The following is a 23159-nucleotide window of genomic DNA, read 5'->3' on the forward strand; positions in this document are numbered from 1 at the left end:
TCAATCCCTATAGTTGAAAACCCTTAACAAGAGGTTTTGAGCCCCTCCCCCCATATTAAATATTAAATATCATATTTTTAAATATTATTATCACCTTTTACACACATACTTCATTATCACTGTATTAAATATTAAATATCAAATTTTAGCCAATATACCGCTGGTCTTTTTTTTCGTTTCTTCTTTTCTTGCAAAAGTTTTTCACAATTTAAAATTTCACACTGGTCTTCAGCAGCATCAACAAAATAGCATGTGCTTACAAGGTTGCGATAGGCTACACTATTTCGATGTTGGGAAAATTTCTTAATGTCTAGAATTTAAAAATCACAATCATATAAGCCTTTACATGAGACCTCGTTCAGGGTTGCGAGATTGATCTGCCAGTCTCATTTGCATGAAATTTGAACCAACAGTAGCGTAGAATTCGGATTTTACTCAAGGGAGCAGTTTCGACTGGATGTCAGTGGCGCTTTAACTAAAGGCGTACAATACCACTTTCCTCATCAATAACATTATGTTACTAGAAAATACATTTGATTTATTGAAAGTGATGCCGTCCGATCAATTTCATCCAATCAGAAACCGTTTCTTGCTACTGTTGGTTCTAATTTGAGACAAGTGGTATATTTTTTAGTACCCGCCATGCATGTGCATATGCTTGATAGTGTGCAAGTGCATTGGTCCAAAGTAGCGATACTTGGGGATTTCAAACTGAAAGTGATACGTGTGTAACAAATTCGCCACTTTGTCGACGCTATCGTTACAGACAAAATCTGTTGTAGGAATTTTGCATTGTAGAGTTTTTTTGTCAACTTATTGAGAATATAATTACTGATCGTTTTAGATTATCCGAGCCGAAGATATACCAGGTGAACCACCGGCTACATTTGGTGCAGCCTTGAGTGCAGGATTAGACCTTGATAGAAACGGGTACCCGGATCTACTCATTGGGGCCTATGAAGAAGCCAAGACCTTTTTTATCATGACAAGGCCTATTATAGGCATAACTACGAGTGTCCTGTCAGAAGAGAACCTGAAAAATATCGATCCGAATCGCAAGGGCTGTGAGAAATATCCAAACGCTACTGAAGTATGGTAAGTGCTTTTCATGATAAATTTTCCTGACGATGTCACTTGTTGCGAAACTCCTACTTTTGTTAATAAGCAAATACATTGCGAGTATAGAAAGAATCTCCTTTTTTACGGTTATTTTAGTAGAAAAACAGTGGTTCTTTCACACGACGGCGCAGAATCTTTCACACTGGTATAACTTAAGACCTTACCTAACGTTATGTAATGTTACGCAGCATATATTGTCCATAACACAAGAAGTGTCAAGTAGAATTGAGTTCTACATAGAATTTTACGTTAGGAAGTTTTGTTATGTTATGGAAAAGCCATATAACAGCAATAAACTGGAACTTCTGGACGAGCAATTCTCAAAATAAGATGACAATCTTTCGCTGGAAAGTTTTGCATGCTTGATCAGACTTTGAATCTCCATTTTAGTTCCACATTTTTAATTTTGAAAAGTTTGCTTATTGAGATTGGGATGATTCTAAACGATGATTATGATGACTTTATGGATTGTTACGCTAGCCTAGTGGGAAAGGAATTGTTTAATTCTGCAAGGTTTTGCGTAGCGTAACTTAAACACTTAGCGTAGAAAATTACGCACTTAGTGTGAACCGATGTTACTGAACCTTTAGGAGATCTGATTAGTTTGGCTGACCCTACTGACTTGCTGATTAGTTTGGATGACAAATAAGTTTCAATCAATAAATTTAAATAATTTATCAGGTCATATTACCTAAGCATGACAAAACGAGAAAATGTAACGAGAAAAAACTAGGAAAATCACGGTCAATGGAAAAGACAGAATGCAAATATTCTTAGTTTTTGTCTTTTATTTGAGCGTTTCTTTTTAAGGTTTGTTTTGTATTTTGTCTATTGGATTTTTATCTGTATTTATTTTTAAATTATCAATACACAGTATATATTATAATTAATTTTCAGCTTTAGAGGGCATGGCTCCTGCGCCTCTGACTTTCTTGGGGCTTTTTGTTTAGAAGTTCTGTAGCTAAACTCCTACTCAACTGAAAGAACTTCCTTAGTTCAGAGGAGCGGCCTGAATTTGATTTGTATGTTTGACTCACAGTATAAAGATAATAGCAGTAAGTTTACCGCAGATAATTTCTGGCTCTTCATTCTCGGTGCGAACAAACAGCTCCTCCCACTTCTTCTTGCATTAGCGCGTAAAAAACAGCTCCTCTCATTTGATCTGCCATCAGCGGTCCAATTACTCAGGAACACGCATTTTGGCAGAAACTTTCTCAAAATGCCTTTGAAACCAACCTGAGACTTCGAAACCTACTTTTAATTCCTAAAAAAAATCGAATGATAACATTGCACTACTAATTACCGATTTTCATATATGTATTGGAATAAATTAATTTAAAATTAGTTTCTTCAAAATTTAGTGTTCCAACGTTGAAGCCAAGTTGAGAGGCTTAATCAGCTCTACTTTTCGAACTAAATTACGAGTAGTATGCCAACAGCTAGTTTAGTTTGTCGAGTACTTCGGAACCAAAATTGAAGGGGAAAAGTGATGATATTCGAATTGAAGTTTGAACAGGGTAACGTTTTTGTCGACTTTCTTCTGAACTATAATACTGTAAGACACTATAATACCAAAAGACTACAGTAGTACTACCCTACAATCAACAATCTTTCTAAATGTAATGGTCGCTACCCTGACGATTGTGCCGTACCATCCCCTCCCTCAATGGGGTGAGATAGCCCTAAATAATATATTTATCCATTGTTTTCATTGTTTGAATCATTGCCTCTGTTCGTTTATGGGTATTTTATTCTCAACATGGTTTATAGCGTCCTGTCGTTATGTAATTATGAGAACAGTTGACTAAAAATATTATTTTGAATTAAATGTTTTAAAAAGTATACAAAATGGAATAAACCCTACAAATATGGTTGATAGAAACTTTTTGCATATCATAAAGTAATAATTGTATTATTCTAGTGTTTGTTCCTGTATATCTAGTATCTAGCCCAATTAAAGAGGGGCGCAATTGTCAGGGTAACTACCATTACAGGGACGTACGCAGGGGAGCCTCCGGGACCGCCCCCCCCCCGAAATATCACGTTTTTTTTCATTTTCCCATAATTTTCTGATTTTTCTCACAGAATAATAGGTTTGAAGGATTTGCCCCCCCCCCCTGAAACAAATTCCTGCGTACGTGCCTGTACCATTCTCTTTAGAAAAAGGGTCAATTGGGAAATTGAATAGGACTACTCTTTTACAATTATAGTGTTTACTTCAGAAGAGGGAATAGACAAGAATATTACCCTAAACAGCTCCAATGAGGACCGGTAGATTGGTAGACATTTTGATTGATTTAAGTTTTGCTTGTGAAAGGGATATAGGAAATCGAGGCTCGGTGTAAAACAATTTGTATAGCATTTCTCAATTTTAATTAGATGTTTCTATGCAACGACATGTCTTAATGCAGAGAAGTTAAAATGTAATTAAAATTGCGGAAAGATTAGTTCTGTTTTACTTCTTTGAGAGTGGCACCCAGAAGTCGCCCTCTTCCTGCCACCTGGTGATAATGGGGTTTAAAAAGAATAAATTTTAGCTAAATTTGTTTTAGTCTTTTTCTGAGCTCGTGCACTATATACGTAAAATGTTTCTGAAATTCTACTGAAACCAAAAAGTTTAAATTAAAAAAAAAAAAATGGAATCGGGAATTCCCCGATATTACTTTTCAAATCTAGTTACTAGAAATCTGGACAAGATGAACAATTTTAAAGACCTAAAGGGAGAATTTTGTGCTCTACACGATTCGGGTGATCCCTAACAATGGGATTTTTGGAACTAGGGTAGTTTTATTTTGTTTTTCGTTGTACTATTTAGTAGGCTAGAAAAAAAAAATCACTTGAAGTATTTTTAACTTCAGAAGAAATTTTTTTGCCGTTTTATGATTCCCGTATGGTAATAAATTTTTGAATCTCCATGTCTTGTCATTACTAAGCTAAAAAACGACAGCAACAATATTTCTCAAGAAGATGAATTAAAAAGAACATAAATTGCCAAAATTGTGTTGCCTAGCACCAAATCCCTTAAAATGCTTAAGGCATTTGGGATCGAATAGGTCTCCCCTTCCCGATTTTTTATGATAAGTTTTGTTTAGTGAGATCAGAGAAAAAAAAATCTTGGGAGACAAATTGCTTTTTAGTGAGTCAACACTGGTGTATTTACTATGAGCAATCTGCGTAGCTGTATCTTCGACTACTTCTTCTTTTTTTATTAGAGCATGATGAAAGCCATTCTGACATATGGCAATTTGTCTATGGATGGATTATTGTTCGATCAACTATATAATTCTTCTCATACACCTTTCTGAGCAAATAACAAACTGAGCATAAATTTTTTAACATAAAATCTCATGCAATGCTTTACGGAAAATATGATTTGCCCCACCTTTGCAAATCTGCTACTGTAATTAAAAGGTCTTATGTGACTTTATTGGGAATGGTTAGATCTATCCCCCGGCTCCTCAGACCAGGCATTTCTAATCGATTTGTTTAATTTATTTCAATCTGTATTATTTGATTTATTAGATATTTAGAAGTTTCTTTTCTCCCCAAGCTACAATTTGTCCCTTTTTTGCCATTTAAAGCGCATCTCCATGTGCCCTGTCAATCTGCCACTATGCCGATTCTGTAGCACTTGTCGTTTCCAATTTGTAAAATAGCAACGGGATGGGTAAGCAAGTCTCCGTTAAAACAAATTGGCGTTGGGATTTGCAGAATCTTGCAAATGTAGAGCCGCTTTTACACAATTATTTCTAAATTGGAGTCTCTGATATCAACATTCTATGTGTCATCTCATATTTTTGAATACTAGTGCCAGTTTCTATTCTTACAAGTTTTCTATACTCTTCAATTTTCACTCTGTAACATGATGCCTTTTGAACTACCGCCGCCGAAACGCAGAAGTTAGAATTTTTGAGGAAAGCGAAAAATCTGTTTGATAATTACATTATTAATTTTTTTCACCAGGCCATTTCATATGGAAACAGTTGTCTCCTAGAAGCTTCGGAGAGGGCTAAGGGCGTATCCAGAATTTTGGATCTAGGGGGGTTACAAAAAACCTTAAACCCAATCAAAGATGTGTTTGTATTAAATTTTGTTTCGTTTTACGAGTCTAAAATAAAAATTCGTGGGAGGTGCTCAAACCCCCAAACCCCTCCTGGATACAGCTTTGGAGAGGGCTCATTTGATGGCAAATCGAAAGTTCTAGTTTCCTTCTTTTAAAAGTCAAAAGCGAGTAAACTGTAACAGACCCCTTCCGCGCCATTCTTATTTACCACCCCCTTTCAACGTCACAGATCTGGTCATAATTTGGAGATAACCATTTTGTTCAAAATAGTCGAAAGTTCCAGTAATTATGCCCTCAGGGATTATGTAAACCCCACAGCATCTAGGACAAAGGCTGTAATTATGCAAGTTGCGTATTGTTTACATATAGGCTGTATTATTGGGAAAGGGGGATTGTTTGATCCTAGTTTTATCCAAAAAGGTTAAGGTTATTAAGGTGAAAATTGAAGTACCTGCAATATCTTAGGAACAGCTAAGGGAGAAGGCGTCATAACACCTAACAGTCAGGAGCACTAACGTCATTTCGTCTACAAAATCCGTCATAACATCGAAAAGAAATCCGTCAGAACCACTAACCGCCATAACGTCTAAAATTTTAAAACTTTAGTTTTTTGGGTTTTAGGGGAAAAGGTACCTAGGTTAGGTTAGGTTACGTATTTAATATATGCTATGCTTTACCCCCACCCCGTGATATATAGCCGAAATTTGATTCTAAACTATTATATAAACTTGTAATTTTTTTTAGATGCTATGACAGTTAATGGTTCTGACGGATTTTCCTTTAAGATGTTATGACGTTTAGTGCTTGTGACGGCTAGTCGAAATGGTAGCACCCCCAGCTAAGGGTATTAAGTTAAGACTTCCAGGGCACGTTGAAGGGAGTTTTGAGCTAAATCAAAAGATACTTTCTGCATCCAGGTAGTCAAAAGGACATATCTATAACATATAAGGAGCGGTTAACGGTATTAAGATGAAACTTTTGGGGCATGTTGTTGGGGATGTTGAACTAAATCCAAAGTTAATATCCGCTAAGTCAATTAAGCTGAAACTTTCAGGGCATATTAAGAGGTTCGTCGTAACTAAATCAAAAGGCACTACTTGCACCCAGGGTCTCAGGAACGGCTAAGAGTATAAAGTTGAAACTTTCAGGGTATGTTGAGGGGGAGGTTGAACTTAATGAAAAGACCCTTTGTGCATCCAGGTTATCAAAAGGCCTATTTGCAAAGTCTCTGGAACGGATAAGGGTATTAAGGTGAATCTTACGGGCATGTTCAAGGGGATACTGAAATAAATCAACTGACGCTAAGTGTATAAGTGTTTTCAAAACGGCGTATCTCCAATACTTCAGGAACGGGTAAGGACACTGAGTTGAAACTTTCAGGTTATATTGAAATAAATCAAGAGACATTATGTGCTTCCAGATTGTCAAAAGACGTATTTGCAATATCTCAAGAACAGCTGAAGGGCATCAAGCTGAAACTTTCATGGCATATTGAGGGGAGGATGAACTAAATCAAAAGACACTGTGTGCATCAGTCTTTTCAAGGCCTTATTACAAGACAAATGAATTTATTTGCAAAAACAACTCTTGCACCATCTTTCAACAATCATCAGGGATACCCATTGGGTAAAGTTACAATATTTCAAGAAGAGCATAGGGTATCAAGTTAAAACTTTTTGGGAATGCTGAACTAAATCAAAAGACACTAATTGTAATCAGGTTGTCAAAATGGTGTATCTGTAATATATCAAGTGTGGCTAAGGGTATTAAGTTGAAGCCTACAGGGGATGTTGAACTACATCAAAATAGACTATGTGCATCCAGAGTAGTAATAGTGGTAAAGGTCCGGAAGGTGATTGCGTAATATGCCTTACCAGGGCCATTTACCTATTACTATGAACTCTACATGGGTTGGCAGACAGGTTTTCTATTATGACACTCATTTTTTTGTGTGTCAAACTCATGGATACATGTTTATTTTTTATTTTTTTCTTAAACTGGTATTTTTTCAATGAAGCCCATAGCACTTTGCAGAAACCCGTGAATGTAGGACTGAAAGTCCGTTCGTAGTATATCTGAATCCAATTACTAATGAAGTTAGTGTGACCGTCATTTTTTGATCTGGTTAGGTGGGTATAATCTGGTTTGGTTCGTTATTGCGAGAAGGGTTACTCAATTTACATCTTAGTGTTAACTGGGTGATGACTTAGTCTAATTGCGTTGGTACTAAAGTAACATTTGAAGGTGGAGAAAAAAAAGGGGTAATTAGTGATTGGATAATTTTAACAAGAAATGACTGAAAAGTGTTTTGGAGGACATGGGATGAATGTATACTGTATAATACACAAGTGATGTTTTGCACAGTGTTGTCAATTTTAAATAGTTTAGAAATAAAAAAATTAACAAGAAATGGCTGAAAAGTGTTTTGAGGGAGTTGAGTTGCACGAGGGTTGACTTGCACGAGGGTTCAGTTACATGCAGATTCAGTTACACGGGGATTAGTTAAATGGCTTTATTATATCTTTTCAGAACAAATTATTATTCTAGGGAATGATTTCGGTAAAACAGTTAGAGACATTTTAAAAGATGATTTTAGAAGAGGATTTGAGAGTGAAACTCTTTGGTCGTTATAATACACAAGTTCCATTTGAACAGTGTTGTGAGGTCCCTTACCACAACCCCAAAGGGCTCCGATCCCCCCACCCCAACCCCGAAGGAAGCCTCCGGTCTTCAAAGGATCTCTGGGCTCCCAAAGGGCCCCCGGCGCCCCAATGGCTCCTGAGTCCCCCATTATAATACTTTTTAAGGCTATATTATATCTTTTCAGAACAAATTATTATTTTAGGGAATTATTTCAGTGACACAGTTAGAGAAATTTTAAAAGATGATTTAAAAGATGATTTTAGAAGAGGACTTGAGGGTGAAACTCGGTGCTCGTTATAATACACAAGTTACATTTGAACAGTGTTGTGAGCTCCCCTAGCACAACCTCAAAGGGCTCCAATCCCCCCCACCCCCACCCCAAGGAAACCCCCGGTCCTCAAAAGTTTCTCTGGGCTCCCAAAGGACCCCCGGCGCCCCAATGGCTCCTGAGTCCGCCATTATAATACCTTTTAAGGCTTTATTATATCTTTTCAGAACAAATTATTATTTTAGGGAATTATTTCGGTGAAACAGTTAGAGACATTTTAAAAGATGATTTAAAAGATGATTTTAGAAGAGGACTTGAGGGTGAAACTCTGTGGTCGTTATAATACACAAGTTCCATTTGAACAGTGTTGTGAGGTCCCTTACCACAACCCCAAAGGGTTCCGATCCCCCCACCCCAACCCCAAAGGGAGCCCCCGGTCCTCAAAGGTTCTCTGGGCTCCCAAAGGGCCCCCGGCGCCACAATGGCTCATGAGTCCCCCATTATAATACTTTTTAAGGCTTAATTATAGCTTTTCAGAACAAATTATTATTTTAGGGAATTATTTCAGTGAAACAGTTAGAGACATTTTAACAGATGATTTAAAAGATGATTTTAGAAGAGGACTTGAGGGTGAAACTCTGTGCTCATTATAATACAAAAGTTCCAGTTGAACAGTGTTGTGAGGTCCCTTACCACAACCCCAAAGGGCTCCGATCCCCCCACCCCTACACCGAAGGAAATCCCCTGTCCTCAAAGGTTCTCTAGGCTCCCAAAGGGCCCCCAGCGCCCCAATGGCTCCTGAGTCCCCCCTTTTAATACCTTTTAAGGCTTTATTATATCTTTTCAGAACAAATTATTTTTTTTGGAAATTATTTCGGTGAAACAGTTAGAGACATTTTAAAAGATGATTTAAAAGATTATTTTAGAAGAGGACTTGAGGGTGAAACTCTGTGGTCATTATAATACACAAGTTCCACTTGAACAGTGTTGTGAGGTCCCTTACCACAGCCCCAAAGGGCTCCGATCCCCCCACTCCAACCCCGAAGGAAGCCCCGGTCCTCAAAGGTCCTCCAAGCTCCCAAATCAACTGAAAGTAAGGAGCAACATCAGAAATTAAATTATAAAAAAGTTTCTTCAACTGAAAGTAAGGAGCAACATCAAAACTTAAAAACGGACAGAAAATAGATTTTTACGTGAAAACAACTTCAACAGTGCCCAACCCCCATCGCGATCAGAAATTAAATTATAAAAAAAAGTTTCTTCAACTGAAAGTAAGGAGCAACATCAAAACTCAAACAAGTAAATCAGCTTGATTTAATGTATAATAGCGCACAAAAAAAAAGACTATTATTTTTCCTCGTTCTTCCCTCCTTTACCTGGTGCTAACGACTCTATCTCGCTTTCACTTAGTTTCCTTCTTAGTATACGGTAGTAATTATGATTACGCCATCGCCATACTTCATAATAGCCATCATGCGTTATGTAATGATCATCATCCAATCTAGGCTCCCGATCTAAAAAAAATAGAACATTACCAATTCTACTTTAGGTACTTTTGGCTATCTTGGAAAGGGGTTAGGTTAGGAAAATGAAACTTTCAGGAATGGGTCTACAGGCTAAACAGTTCATGATAAAAATGACCTTCACTTGTTTTGATTTTAAAAGTTCTGCTTTTGCTTCAACCAATTGTGTTTAACAAAAAAAAACAAAGGAATCATTTACTGATCTTTAGTTGTTGTGATTTTAAAAGTTCCGCTTTTATTTCAGCCAATTGTGTTTAACAAAAAAAACAATGGAATTATTTACTGATCTTCAGTTGTTGTGATTTTAAAAGTTCTGCTTTTTTTTCAGCCAATCGTGTATCTCCCCCCAAAAAAATGCTTTTCAGACAATCAACTTCAGACTAACCAGAATTTGTTTTAACTGTAATGGAAAATTTTGATATTATTTTGGGAAAATAGAATTGATCAATAACTTATTTTATATTCATTGATAAAATTCAGAATCGAAGTTGAACTTTTATTCTTACGGGACAATATTTGGAACAGAACTTTAAATTTTTTCATCTCTTTGAGAAAAATCTGAATTGAAGTGGAAAGTTTTATATTATTTTAGGAAAATAGAATTGATCAATTACTTTCATTTTCATTGAGAAAATTCAGAATCTAAGTTGAACTTTTTAGTCTTCGCGATTTTTGTATTAACCAGGAGTTTTGTAACAGCAAGCGAGCAAGCTATTAATTGGTTTTTAGAGTTTCGGTTACTATTGAGCCGTGTCGATCCTTACTTACAGTTCGTTACCACGAACACAATAAATTGTTTCAGCCAATCGTGTATCTCCCCCAAAAAATACTTTTCAGACAATCAACTTCAGACTAACCAGAATTTTTTTTAACTGAAGGGGAAAATTTTGATATTATTTTGGGAAAATAGAGTTGATCAATAACTTATTTCATTTTCATTAAGAAAATTCAGAATCGAAGTTGAACCTTTCTTCTTCCGGGAAATATTTGGAACAGAACTTTAAATTTTTTCATCTCTTTGAGAAAAATCTGAATTGAAGTGGAAAATTTTATATTATTTTAGGAAAATAGAATTGATCAATAACTTATTTCATTTTCATTGAGAAAATTCAGAATCGAAGTTGAACTTTTTAGTCTTAGCGATTTTTGTATTAACCAGGAGTTTTGTAACAGCAAGCGAGCAAGCTATTAATTGGTTTTTAGAGTTTCGGTTACTATTGAGCCGTGTCGATCCTTACTTACAGTTCATTACCACGAACACAATAAAAAAAAATAAACAGGCATTATACCCACAAGCATATGCGAGTCAAATTTCATCTTACGTATCTGATAAAATAAAAATCAAAATTAAATTGCATTTACTACTTTTCGTTTAAATCAATGTGGTTTCTATAAAAAAATTTGAAATTATCTCGTTTAAACTATTGAAGTTTCTATAAAGTTAAGTTAAAAAGCTGCTCACCAAGTTTAGCGAAATAAAAACGTCTATTTGCAGCATTCCCCTTCATCTTCCAAATTGTAAGAAGGAACTGAATGTATATCATCCCATTCTTAAGGTATTTTATACCTTATATCTTGGAAATTAAGTCTCTCTCTTCTTATCAGATTCAAACGCTTAATACCCACAAGCATATGCGGGTCAAATTTCATCTTAAAGTGCCAACATATCTGATAGAATAATTTAAGTCTTATGATCAATTTCATAAAACCTATAATTTTCACCTTTTTTCTTCATTAAGTATCAATTACTTCAAGAAATTAATTCCACATTTTTGCAGACAGGAGCTTGAAACTTCCGAAGTAGGGTTATTGGTTTTTAGAGTTTCGGTTACTATTGAGTCGTGTCACTCCTTACTTACAGTTCGTTAGCACAAACACAAAAATGTTATCACTCTTAACATTTAAATCTTGGCAAATCCAAAAAACCAGTGCAGTGATTTTTGCAAGTGTGTTTAGGTGTTAAATTCCAATTAATAGGTACGTAACGTCAATAAAACCTCTAATTCTCACCTTTTTCTTCATTAAGTATTTTGACTAGTTTCTTTTATCATCTATCTTGCGCAGCTTACAGCTGATAGAACATTACCAATTCTACTTTAGGTACTTTTGGCTATCTTGGAAAGGGGTTAGGTTAGGAAAATGAAACTTCCAGGAATGGGTCTACAGGCTAAACAGTTCATGATAAAAAAATATAGTTTCATTTTTTAAGGTTAATTTAGCTACTTTTGGCTATCTTGGAAAGGGGTTCGGTTAGGAAAATGAAACTTTCAGGAGTGGGTCTACAGGCTAAACACTTCATGATAAAAAAATTCGCGTCCAACTTATATTAATTTCTGCTCGTTTTGAGTGTGACTCGGTTAATTAGAAACCACTTTTCGCAATCCATTTCTCCGTTGAAAGGACCTGTTTGACTAGTTTCTTTTATTATCTATCTTGCGTGGCTTACACCTGATAGAACATTACCAATTCTACTTTAGGTACTTTTGGCTATCTTGGAAAGGGGTTAGGTTAGGAAAATGAAACTTATTTCTGCTCGTTTTCAGTCTGACTCGGTTAATTAGAAACCACTGTTTGCAATCCATTTCTCTGTTGAGAGGACCTGTTTGACTAGTTTCTTTTATCATCTATCTTGCGTGGCTTACACCTGATAGAACATTACCAATTCTACTTTAGGTACTTTTGGCTATCTTGGAAAGGTGTTAGGTTAGGAAAATGAAACTTTCAGGAATGGGTCTACAGGCTAAACAGTTCATGATAAAAAAAGATAGTTTCATTTTTTAAGTTTTAGCTACTTTTGGCTATCTTGGAAAGGGGTTAGGTTAGGAAAATGAAACTTTCAGGAACGGGTCTACAGGCTAAACAGTTCATGATAAAAAAATTCGCGCCCAACTAATGTTAATTTCTGCTCGTTTTGAGTCTGACTCGGTTAATTAGAAACCACTGTTTGCAATCCATTCCTCCGTTGAGAGGACCTGTTTGACTAATTTCTTTTATTATCTATCTTGCGTAGCTTACAGCTGATAGAACATTACCAATTCTACTTTAGGTACTTTTGGCTATCCTGAACAGAGGTTAGGTTAGGAAAATGAAACTTTCAGGAATGGGTGTACAAGCTAAACAGTTCATGATAAAAAAAGATAGTTTCATTTTTTAAGGTTAATTTAGCTACTTTTGGCTATCTTGGAAAGGGGTTAGGTTAGGAAAATGAAACTTTCAGGAATGGCTCTACAGGCTGAACAGTTCATGATAAAAAAAGAGTTTCATTTTTTTTTAAGGTTAATTTAGATGTGGTTATGGGCGCGCACGTAACCTCATCTCAATTATCCTTAAAAAATATGAAACTATATTTTTTTATCATGAACTGTTTAGCCTGTCGACCGATTCCTGAAAGTTTCATTTTCCTAACCTAACCCCTTTCCAAGATAGCCAAAAGTAGCTAAATTAACCTTAAAAAATGAAACTATCTTTTTTTATCATGAACAGCTTAGCCTGTACACCCATTCCTGAAAGTTTCATTTTTCTAACCTAATCCCTTTCCAGAATAGCCAAAAGTATCTAAAGTAGAATTGGTAATGTTCTATGAGCTTTAAGACACGCAAGATAGATGATAAAAGAAACTAGTCAAACAGGTCTCCTCAACGGAGGAATGGATTGCAAACAGTGGTTTCTAATTAACCGAGTCAGACTCAAAACAAGCAGAAATTAACATTAGTTGGGCGCGATTTTTTTTTATCATGAACTGTTTAGCCTGTAGACCCGTTCCTGAAAGTTTCATTTTCCTAACCTAACCCCTTTCCAAGATAGCCAAAGGTAGCTAAACCTTAAAAAATGAAACTCTTTTTTTATCATGAACTGTTTAGCCTGTAGACCCATTCCTGAAAGTTTCATTTTCCTAACCTAACCCCTTTCCAAGATAGCCAAAAGTACCTAAAGTAGAATTGGTAATGTTCTATCAGGTGTAAGCCACGCAAGATAGATGATAAAAGAAACTAGTCAAACAGGTCCTTTCAACGGAGAAATGGATTGCAAACAGTGGTTTCTAATTAACCGAGTCAGACTCAAAACTAGCAGAAATAAGTTTCATTTTCCTAACCTAACCCCTTTCCAAGATAGCCAAAAGTACCTAAAGTAGAATTGGTAATTTTCTATCAGTTTTAGGACACGCAAGATAGATGATAAAAGAAACTAGTCAAACAGGTCCTTTCAACGGAGAAATGGATTGCGAAAAGTGGTTTCTAATTAACCGAGTCACACTCAAAACGAGCAGAAATTAACATAAGTAGGGCGCGAATTTTTTTTATCATGAAGTGTTTAGCCTGTAGACTCACTCCTGAAAGTTTCATTTTCCTAACCGAAACCCTTTCCAAGATAGCCAAAAGTAGCTAAATTAACATTAAAAAATTAAACCATCTTTTTTTTATCATGAACAGCTTAGCCTGTAGACCCATTCCTGAAAGTTTCATTTTCCTAACCTAACCCCTTTCCAAGATAGCCAAAAGTACCTAAAGTAGAATTGGTAATGTTCTATCAGCTGTAAGCTGCGCAAGATAGATGATAAAAGAAACTAGTCAAAATAGTTAATGAAGAAAAAGGTGAAAATTAAAGGTTTTATTGACGTTACGTGCCTATTAATTGGAATTTAACACCTAAACGCACTTGCAAAAATCACTGCACTGGTGTTTTGGATTTGCCAAGATTTAGATGTTAAGAGTGATAACATTTTTGTGTTTGTGCTAACGAACTGTAAGTAAGGAGCGACACGACTCAATAGTAACCGAAACTCTAAAAACCAATAACCCTACTTCGGAAGTTTCAAGCTCCTATCTGCAAAAATGTGGAATTAATTTCTTGAAGTAGTTGATACTTAATGAAGAAAAAGGTGAAAATTATAGGTTTTATGAAATTGATCATAAGACTTAAATTATTCTATCAGATATGTTGGCACTTTAAGATGAAATTTGACTCGCATATGCTTGTGGGTATTAAGCGTTTGAATCTGATAAGAAGAGAGAGACTTAATTTCCAAGATATAAGGTAAATACCTTAAGAATGGGATGATATACATTCAGTTCCTTCTTACAATTTGGAACATGAAGGGGAATGCTGCAAATAGACGCTTTTATTTCGCTAAACTTGGTGAGCAGCTTTGTAACTTAACTTTATAGAAACTTCAATAGTTTAAACGAGATAATTTCAAATTTTTTTATAGAAACCACATTAGTTTAAACGAAAAGTAGTAAATGCAATTTAATTTTGATTTTTATTTTATCAGATACGTAAGATGAAATTTGACTCGCATATGCTTGTGGGTATAATGCCTGTTTATTTTTTTATTGTTTTCGTGGTAACGAACTGTAAGTAAGGATCGACACGGCTCAATAGTAACCGAAACTCTAAAAACCAATTAATAGCTTGCTCGCTTGCTGTTACAAAACTCCTGGTTAATACAAAAATCGCAAAGACTAAAAATTTCAACTTCGATTCTGAATTTTCTCAATGAAAATGAAATAAGTTATTGATCAATTCTATTTTCCTAAAATAATATAAAATTTTCCACTTCAATTCAGATTTTTCTCAAAGAGATGAAAAAATTTAAAGTTCTGTTCCAAATATTTTCCCAGAAGATGAAAAGTTCAACTTCGATTCTGAATTTTCTTAATGAAAAGGAAATAAGTTATTGATCAATTCTATTTTCCCAAAATAATATCAAAATTTTCCACTTCAGTTAAAAAAAATCTGGTTAGTCTGAAGTTGATTGTCTGAAAAGTATTTTTTGGGGGAGATACACGATTGGCTGAAGCAATTTATTGTGTTCGTGGTAACGAACTGTAAGTAAGGATCGACACGGCTCAATAGTAACCGAAACTCTAAAAACCAATTAATAGCTTGCTCGCTTGCTGTTACAAAACTCCTGGTTAATACAAAAATCGCGAAGACTAAAAAGTTCAACTTCGATTCTGAATTTTCTCAATGAAAATGAAAGTTATTGATCAATTCTATTTTCCTAAAATAATATAAAACTTTCCACTTCAATTCAGATTTTTCTCAAAGAGATGAAAAAATTTAAAAGTTCTGTTCCAAATATTTTCCCGGAAGAAGAAAAGTTCAACTTCGATTATGAATTTTCTTAATGAAAATGAAATAAGTTATTGATCAATTCTATTTTCCCAAAATAAAATAAAAATTTTCCACTTCAGTTAAAAAAAATTCTGGTTAGTCTGAAGTTGATTGTCTGAAAAGTATTTTTTTGGGGGATATAAACGATTTGCTTAAAAAAAAGCAGAAATTTTAAAATCACAACAACTTAATATCAGTAAATAATTCCCTTTTTTTTTTTTATATGTTAAACACAATTGGCTTAAATAAAAGAGGAAATTTTAAAAACACAACAACTAAAGATCAGTAAATGATTCTTTTTTTTGTTAAAAACAATTTGTTGAAGCAAAAGCATAATTTTTAAAATCAAAACAAGTGAAGGTCATTTTTATCATGAGCTGTTTAACCTATAGACCCATTCCGGAAAGTTTCATTTTCCTAACCAAACCCCTTTCCAAGATAGCCAAAAGTACCTAAAGTAGAATTTGTAATGTTCTATTTTTTTTAGATCGGGAGCCTAGATTGGATGATGATCATTACATTACGCATGATGGCTATTATGAAGTATGGCGATGGCGTAATCATAATTACTACCGTATACTAAGAAGGAAACTAAGTGAAAGCGAGATAGAGGTGTTAGCACCTGGTCATGGAGGGAAGAACGAGGAAAAATAATAGTCTTTTTTTTGTGCGCTATTATTCATTAAATAAAGCTGATTTACTTGTTTGAGGTTTGATGTTGCTCCTTACTTTCAGTTGAAGAAACTTTTTTTTATAATTTAATTTCTGATCGCGATGGGGGTTGGGCACTGTTGAAGTTGTTTTCACGGAAAAATCTATTTTCTGTCAGTTTTTAAGTTTTGATGTTGCTCCTTACATTCAGTTGAAGAAACTTTTTTATAATTTAATTTCTGATGTTGCTCCTTACGTTCAGTTGATTTGGGAGCTTGGAGGACCTTTGTGGACAGGGGGCTTCCTTCAGGGTTGGGGTGGGGGGGTCGGAGCCCTTTGGGGTTGTGGTAAGGGACCTCACAACACTGTTCAAATGGAGCTTGTGTATTATAACGACCACAGAGTTTCACCCTCAAATCCTCTTCTAAAATCAACTATTAAATCATCTTTTAAAATGTCTCTAACTGTTTCACCGAAATAATTCCCTAAAATAATAATTTGTTATGAAAAGATATAATAAAGCCTTAAAATGTATTATAACGGGGGACTCCGGAGCAATTGGGGCGCCGGGGGCCCTTTGGGAGCCCAGAGAACCTTTGCGGACCGGGGGTGTCCTTTGGGGTTGGGGTGGGAGGATTGGAGCCCTTTGGGGTTGTGGTAAGGGACCTCACAACACTCTTCAAGTGTAACTTGTGTATTATAACGACCACAGAGTTTCACCCTCAAATCCTCTTCTAAAATCATCTTTTAAATCATCTTTTAAAATGTCTCTAACTGTTTCAACGAAATAATTCCCTAAAATAATAATTTGTTCTGAAAAGATATAATAAAGCCTTAAAAGGTATTATAATGGGGGACTCAGGAGCCATTGGGGCGCCGGGGGTCCTTTGGGAGCCCAGAGAAACTTTTGAGGACCGGGGGTTTCCTTGGGGGTGGGGGTGGGAGGATCGGAGCCCTTTGGGGTTGTGGTAAGGGACCTCACAACACTGTTCAAATGGAACTTGTGTATTATAACGACCACAGAGTTTCACCCTCAAGTCCTCTTCTGAAATCATCTTTTAAAATGTATCTAACTGTTTCACCGAAATAATTCCCTAAAATAATAATTTTTTTTGAAAATATACAATAAACCCTTAAAAATTATTTTAATGGTGGCCTCAGGCGTCTTGGGGGGGCGGGGGGGCCGTTGGGGTGCCGAGCTACCCTTGGAGGCCGGGGGTTTCCGCGGGGAGTGGGGGGGGGGGCATTGGAGCCCTTTGGGGTTGTGGTAAGGGACCTCACAACACTGTTCAAATGGAACTTGTGTATTATAACGACCACAGAGTTTCACACTCAAATCCTCTTCTAAAGTCATCTTTTAAATCATCTTTTAAAATGTCTCTAACTGTTTCACCGAAATAATTCCCTAAAATAATAATTTGTTCTGAAAAGATATAATAAAGCCTTAAAAAGTATTATAAGGGAGGACTCAGGAGCCTTTGTGGCGCCGGGGGCCCTTTGGGAGCCCAGAGAACCTTTGAGGACCGGGGGCTTCCTTCGGAGTTGGGGTGGGGGGATCGGAGCCCTTTGGGGTTGTGGTAAGGGACCTCACAACACTGTTCAAATGGAACTTGTGTATTATAACGACCACAGAGTTTCACCCTCAAATCCTGTTCTAAAATCATCTTTTAAAATGTCTCTAACTGTTTTACCGAAATAATTCCCTAAAATAATAATTTGTTCTGAAAAGATATAATAAAGCCATTTAACTAATCCCCGTGTAACTGAATCCGCATGTAACTGAACCCTCGTGCAAGTCAACCCTCGTGCAATTCAACTCCCTCAAAACACTTCAGCCATTTCTTGTTAATTTTTTTTTATTTCTAAACTATTTAAAATTGACAACACTGTGCAAAACATCACTTGTGTATTATACAGTACACATTCATCCCATCTCGTCCAAAACACTTTTCAGTCATTTCTTGTTAAAATTATCCAATCACTCATTACCCCTTTTTTTTCTCCACCTTCAAATGTTCCTTTAGTACCAACGCAATTAGACTAAGTCATCGCCCAGTTAACACTAAGATGTAAATTGAGTAACCCTTCTCGCAATAACGAACCAAACCAGATTATACCCACCTAACCAGATCAAAAAATGACGGTCACACTAACTTCATTAGTAATTGGATTCAGATATACTACGAACGGACTTTCAGTCCTACATTCACGGGTTTCTGCAAAGTGCTATGGGCTTCATTGAAAAAATACAAGTTTAAGAAAAAAATAAAAAATAAACATGTATCCATGAGTTTGACACACAAAAAAATGAGTGTCATAATAGAAAACCTGTCTGCCAACCCATGTAGAGTTCATAGTAATAGGTAAATGGCCCTGGTAAGGCATATTACGCAATCACCTTCCGGACCTTTACCACTCTTACTACTATCCAGTTTGTCAAATGGATGTTTTTGCAACATCTCAGGCACAGGGTGTCTGAGATGGTATCAAGTTAAAACTTTCAGGGCTTGTTGAGGGGGATATTGTACTGATCAAAAGACGCGTTATGCATTCAGGTTGTCAAAAGGGCGTATCTTCAAAATCTAGGATATTAGGCCTAAGTTGAATATTTCAGGATATGTTGAAGGGGATGAAATAAATCAAGAGACACTATGTCGATCCATGTTTTCGTAAAGGTGTATCTGCAATACTTCTGGAATGGCTGAGGCTATTGAGTTAGAACTTTCAGGAGACGTTAAGGGGGTATTGAACTAAAGAAAAGGCACCATGTGCATATATATTGTCAAAACGATATAACTGCAGTATTTCAGGAGCGACTTAGGGTATTATCCGGAATCTTTTAGGGAAGGTTGAACTACATTAAAAGACAGCAAAAGCATTCAGTTTGTCAAATGGGCGTATCTGCAATATCTGAGGCTATGATTAACTGCTAGGTTACTGCTAGGTAACTGCTAGGATATGAATTAACTGCTTACGGGCGCATTTAAAATTTTGAGGATTCATGGGTGAGGTAGCCTATCAATTAAATTTTCAGTTTTGACCTAGGGACCAAAAGGAGCTTATGGTTGAAGAAAATTGTCTTGAATTTTCTCTTACTGCTTTGACATATCCCTTTTTAATGCTCATCTGAACAAAATTTCAGGCAGTGAAGATGTCTCAATAAAAGTTTCAGAACCAAGGGAACCTCAACCGGAAAAAAATATGGGTCTATTGATTTTTGACGTCCCATTTTATTTTTCTAAACACCAGATATGATCTCTTTTTAGTAAATGAGCTTAAAATGCATTCATTTAAACAAATAAGCAGTTAATTAATTGACTCAATAATATTCTTGTTTTGATCAATATTTGACTATATCCAAAGTTGTAACAGGATGAGAGTTAAGGCTGGTTTAGCCCTACGGAAGGTCAAAAATAGGCAGATTTCCATTTCAATTAAAAAGAACAGAAATTAATTAAAAAATAAATTCAAAAGAAAGTAAAGAGCTGTATTAAACCAAAGACGAGCAGAAATAAAGTCAAATAAAAATTCAAACTTAAAACGAACAGAAATAACTATCAGTCTATAAATGAGACCCAAAGCGAACAGAAATTACAATGATTAATAATCAGGTCAAAGTTAAATTACCAGAAATTACCACAAGCAGGAGTAGGTAAAAGACCCCAGGGCTTTCTAAAGGCCAGAGCGTCATTTGCACCTTACTGAAAATATACTGCGTTTTAAGTGTTTTTCTTTTATAAAGTTGACAAATCTAAAATGGTTGAGTCTGTCAGTAGCGGTTAGTCGAATTTTATTAATTTTTTCAGTAATCTTGGTTATTATTTCTTATTATTTGCTCCTTTTTTGATAAAGTGAAAAGATCCTACCTCGGTAAGGCCTATAAAATTAAGGAAAAAATATAAATGTTTAATCTGTTTTGTTAAAAAAAGATCAAGAAATTCGATTCCAATACAACATTCTTCTAAGACTTGTTTTAAAATGGTTTTGCAATTAATTAAAAAAGTAAAGAGCGTAGTTTGCTAATGTTGTCTATGGTTGAAAATTTATTTAAAAGTTTATTGAACTTTCAGTGTCAGTTTTTTTCCGGAGTGTGCAACCCATAAATATTTACCAAATCCTATATTATTATTTTCTTGCCTTTTTTTTATTTGATTTTCTCACCTTGTCCCTTTTGCGCTATTGCAAATAAACATTCTTGTTTGATTAATCTCTTTGAGACTACATATATTCCAAACATAGTGTTGGTTGTCAAAGAAGTCAAATATAACTTAAGATCAGAAAAAACGCCCATGTGTGGATCAGTTTATTCACAACAAACATATACATCTAGAAATAAATATCTAATTTCAGCGGCGTTTTCATCCAATTTCGTTTCAATGTAATTCAAACCTCGTCAATTTATTTCTCTGGAAAACGCCCTCTATATTCATCAAAACATCTTGCTACGCCCTTTTATTAAAACAAATTTATTCCGTCCTAATTTCATTCCCATAAAGAAGTAATTTGTCTGTAATTTCTTGAACAATTATAATGTATCCACATGTGCTTGCAAAAATCACTGAACTAAATGCAGCTATTACGGGGAGGGGAGGGGATGCTTAACTATGGGCATTATTTTTTGCCATTAAATAACTCTATATATATATATATATATATATATATATATATATATATATATATATATATATATATATATATATATATATATATATATATATATATATATATATATATCAAGGCCGTATTCAGGGGGCGGGGGGGGGGGGGGGGGTTACCCGGTTTGACCCCCCCCCCCCCGAAATTGTTGACCGAGTCGAAAATAAGTCGAAAATTAGTAAAACCTAGGTAAAAATCAGTAAAATTAGTCGAAAACTGAGTCAAAAATTAGTAACCCCCCCCCCGAAAAAGTCAAAATTAGTAAAACTCCCCCCCCCCTTGCAAAAAAATCCTGGATCCGCCCTTGATATATATATATATATATATATATATATATATATATATATATATATATATATATATATATTGTTAAACAATATTTCACTGAGGGGTTGCCCACTTACCTTCACCCGGTGTACATATCAGAGTACCAAATATTCTGCTATGCGTAAATCCAACTATTTTAATAGCTATTTAACTTAACTATTTATTTTAACTATTGGTTTTAATCCTGAACCCCGCCTAAATCACTAACTTCTTGAAACATAAGCCATATCACGTACCAGCGTTGCCAACGCCGTGGAATTGTACCGTTTTTGGTACAATTTTGACGTCCTGGTACAACGCCCTAAATTTGGAAATTTTTGGTACAATACAAATTTCTCTGTACATTTTGGTTTTACTTTCTTCCTTCTCACTCGGATATCTTGTCGTGTTTTATTTTACCGAAAATTTTGTTCTTGTTACTACGAAGTTTTACCTGTTGTTCAGATGGTATAAAATTATCCTCTCGCGGTACAATTTTAGTCGGAAAACTGATACAGTTTACTTCCAAATGTTGGCAACACTTATGTATCTCGACTTAACCATCTCACAGAATAATGAAAAATTGAAGCATGTAGACTACTTACATGTTATAATGCCTGTATCATTGTTAGAGGGTTTCTTATTATTGAATTGAAGTAATAATATACTAGGTGGCTGTCATTCAATATTCTGTATGACTTGATACTCGTAAGCGTATAGGTCTTGACCAGGCACTAACGCCAGATTTATTTCGGGCTGGAGTGGGGGAAGTCGTCAAAGTCTACCAACATAGGCAAATGATGAAAAATGATATAGGAAATCTGACAATCTCGACGTTTTAGGAACCAGGCCCAAAGCCTGGAGTAGATATGTTCTGGACAATTTCAGCACTCTGGTCAACTATATAATCAGTAATTATAATTATTCTTAATTATCTTGAATTTTCGAGGAAAATTTAAGACGAATATACTAAACATATGGAGAAATGTTTTTTCGTTTGACAAGCCTGAATTATCTCTTAAAAGTAAATCGTACGGCGTTAGACTTTTCAGGCCCTACCGGTGGTGCTGATCCCCGCTCCATGGCCCATCAGCCAGGAAGGGCAGTGGGGGGGGGGGGGCTGAGAGCCAGCCATTCGGTGCTTTCGCACACCCTTCCTGTTTACCTTCCCCATTTATCTCCAGATACACATTTAGAGCTGGGTCAACTTTGGCATGGCTTACAGAGTCACTCCACTGACCTCCGTTCCAAAGCAAATAACCGGCGACAGGGACTGGAGTCGAACCCCTGTCCTCGCGGTCTTATCTCTTGACGTTACGCTTATAACAAGACTAGCTAGCTGGATTAGACCGGCTCATCTTTATTCTTAGGAAAATCAGACAGAAAATGAAAAAGGGGCACATTTAGGATCGTTAAAATAAACTTCACGTCCCTCAAAATATATTTAAAATTCTCCCTTGAAAATTTCCTTGGTTATTTTCTTGTTTGGAAAAAAGTATCAGCAGAATTTCTAATACGTTCCGTTTTAGTAATAATAATTTACGTTTCAATACAGTTTCTCAAATTAAAGTAAAGAGCGAAATTAGAACCTAAAATTAGCAGAAATAGTCATATAACAAGTCAAGCTCAAAGTAGTCAGAAACTGAAATGAATTACGGTCAAACTTGACTAGTGTAAATTGCTCTGAATAAATAAGTAATGCTTAAAATAAAAACAAAATATCATGAACAGCCAAGTTGCACTTGAAACTAACATAAATTAACACAAAAAAAGTAAAGCTCTTGCCCCCTCAAACCCTATCAAGGCCAACGTG

At 35.6% G+C, this 23159-nt stretch overlaps 1 protein-coding gene across 1 annotated transcript in view; it reads left to right on the plus strand.

Moving 5' to 3' along the window:
- Positions 1–23159, plus strand: part of LOC148953628 (integrin alpha-PS1-like) — a 120538-nt gene that overhangs the window by 89793 nt on the left and 7586 nt on the right. Inside the window, exon 6 of the mRNA XM_089087258.1 lies at positions 845–1095. Within this exon, the coding sequence (XP_088943384.1) occupies positions 845–1095 (251 nt within the window). The remainder of the gene's footprint in view (positions 1–844; positions 1096–23159) is intronic.

This window comes from Artemia sp. Qi Xiang Cuo, chromosome 3 (assembly GCF_049724085.1).
Source record: "Artemia sp. Qi Xiang Cuo chromosome 3, ASM4972408v1, whole genome shotgun sequence".
NCBI classification, from domain to species: domain Eukaryota; kingdom Metazoa; phylum Arthropoda; class Branchiopoda; order Anostraca; family Artemiidae; genus Artemia; species Artemia sp. Qi Xiang Cuo.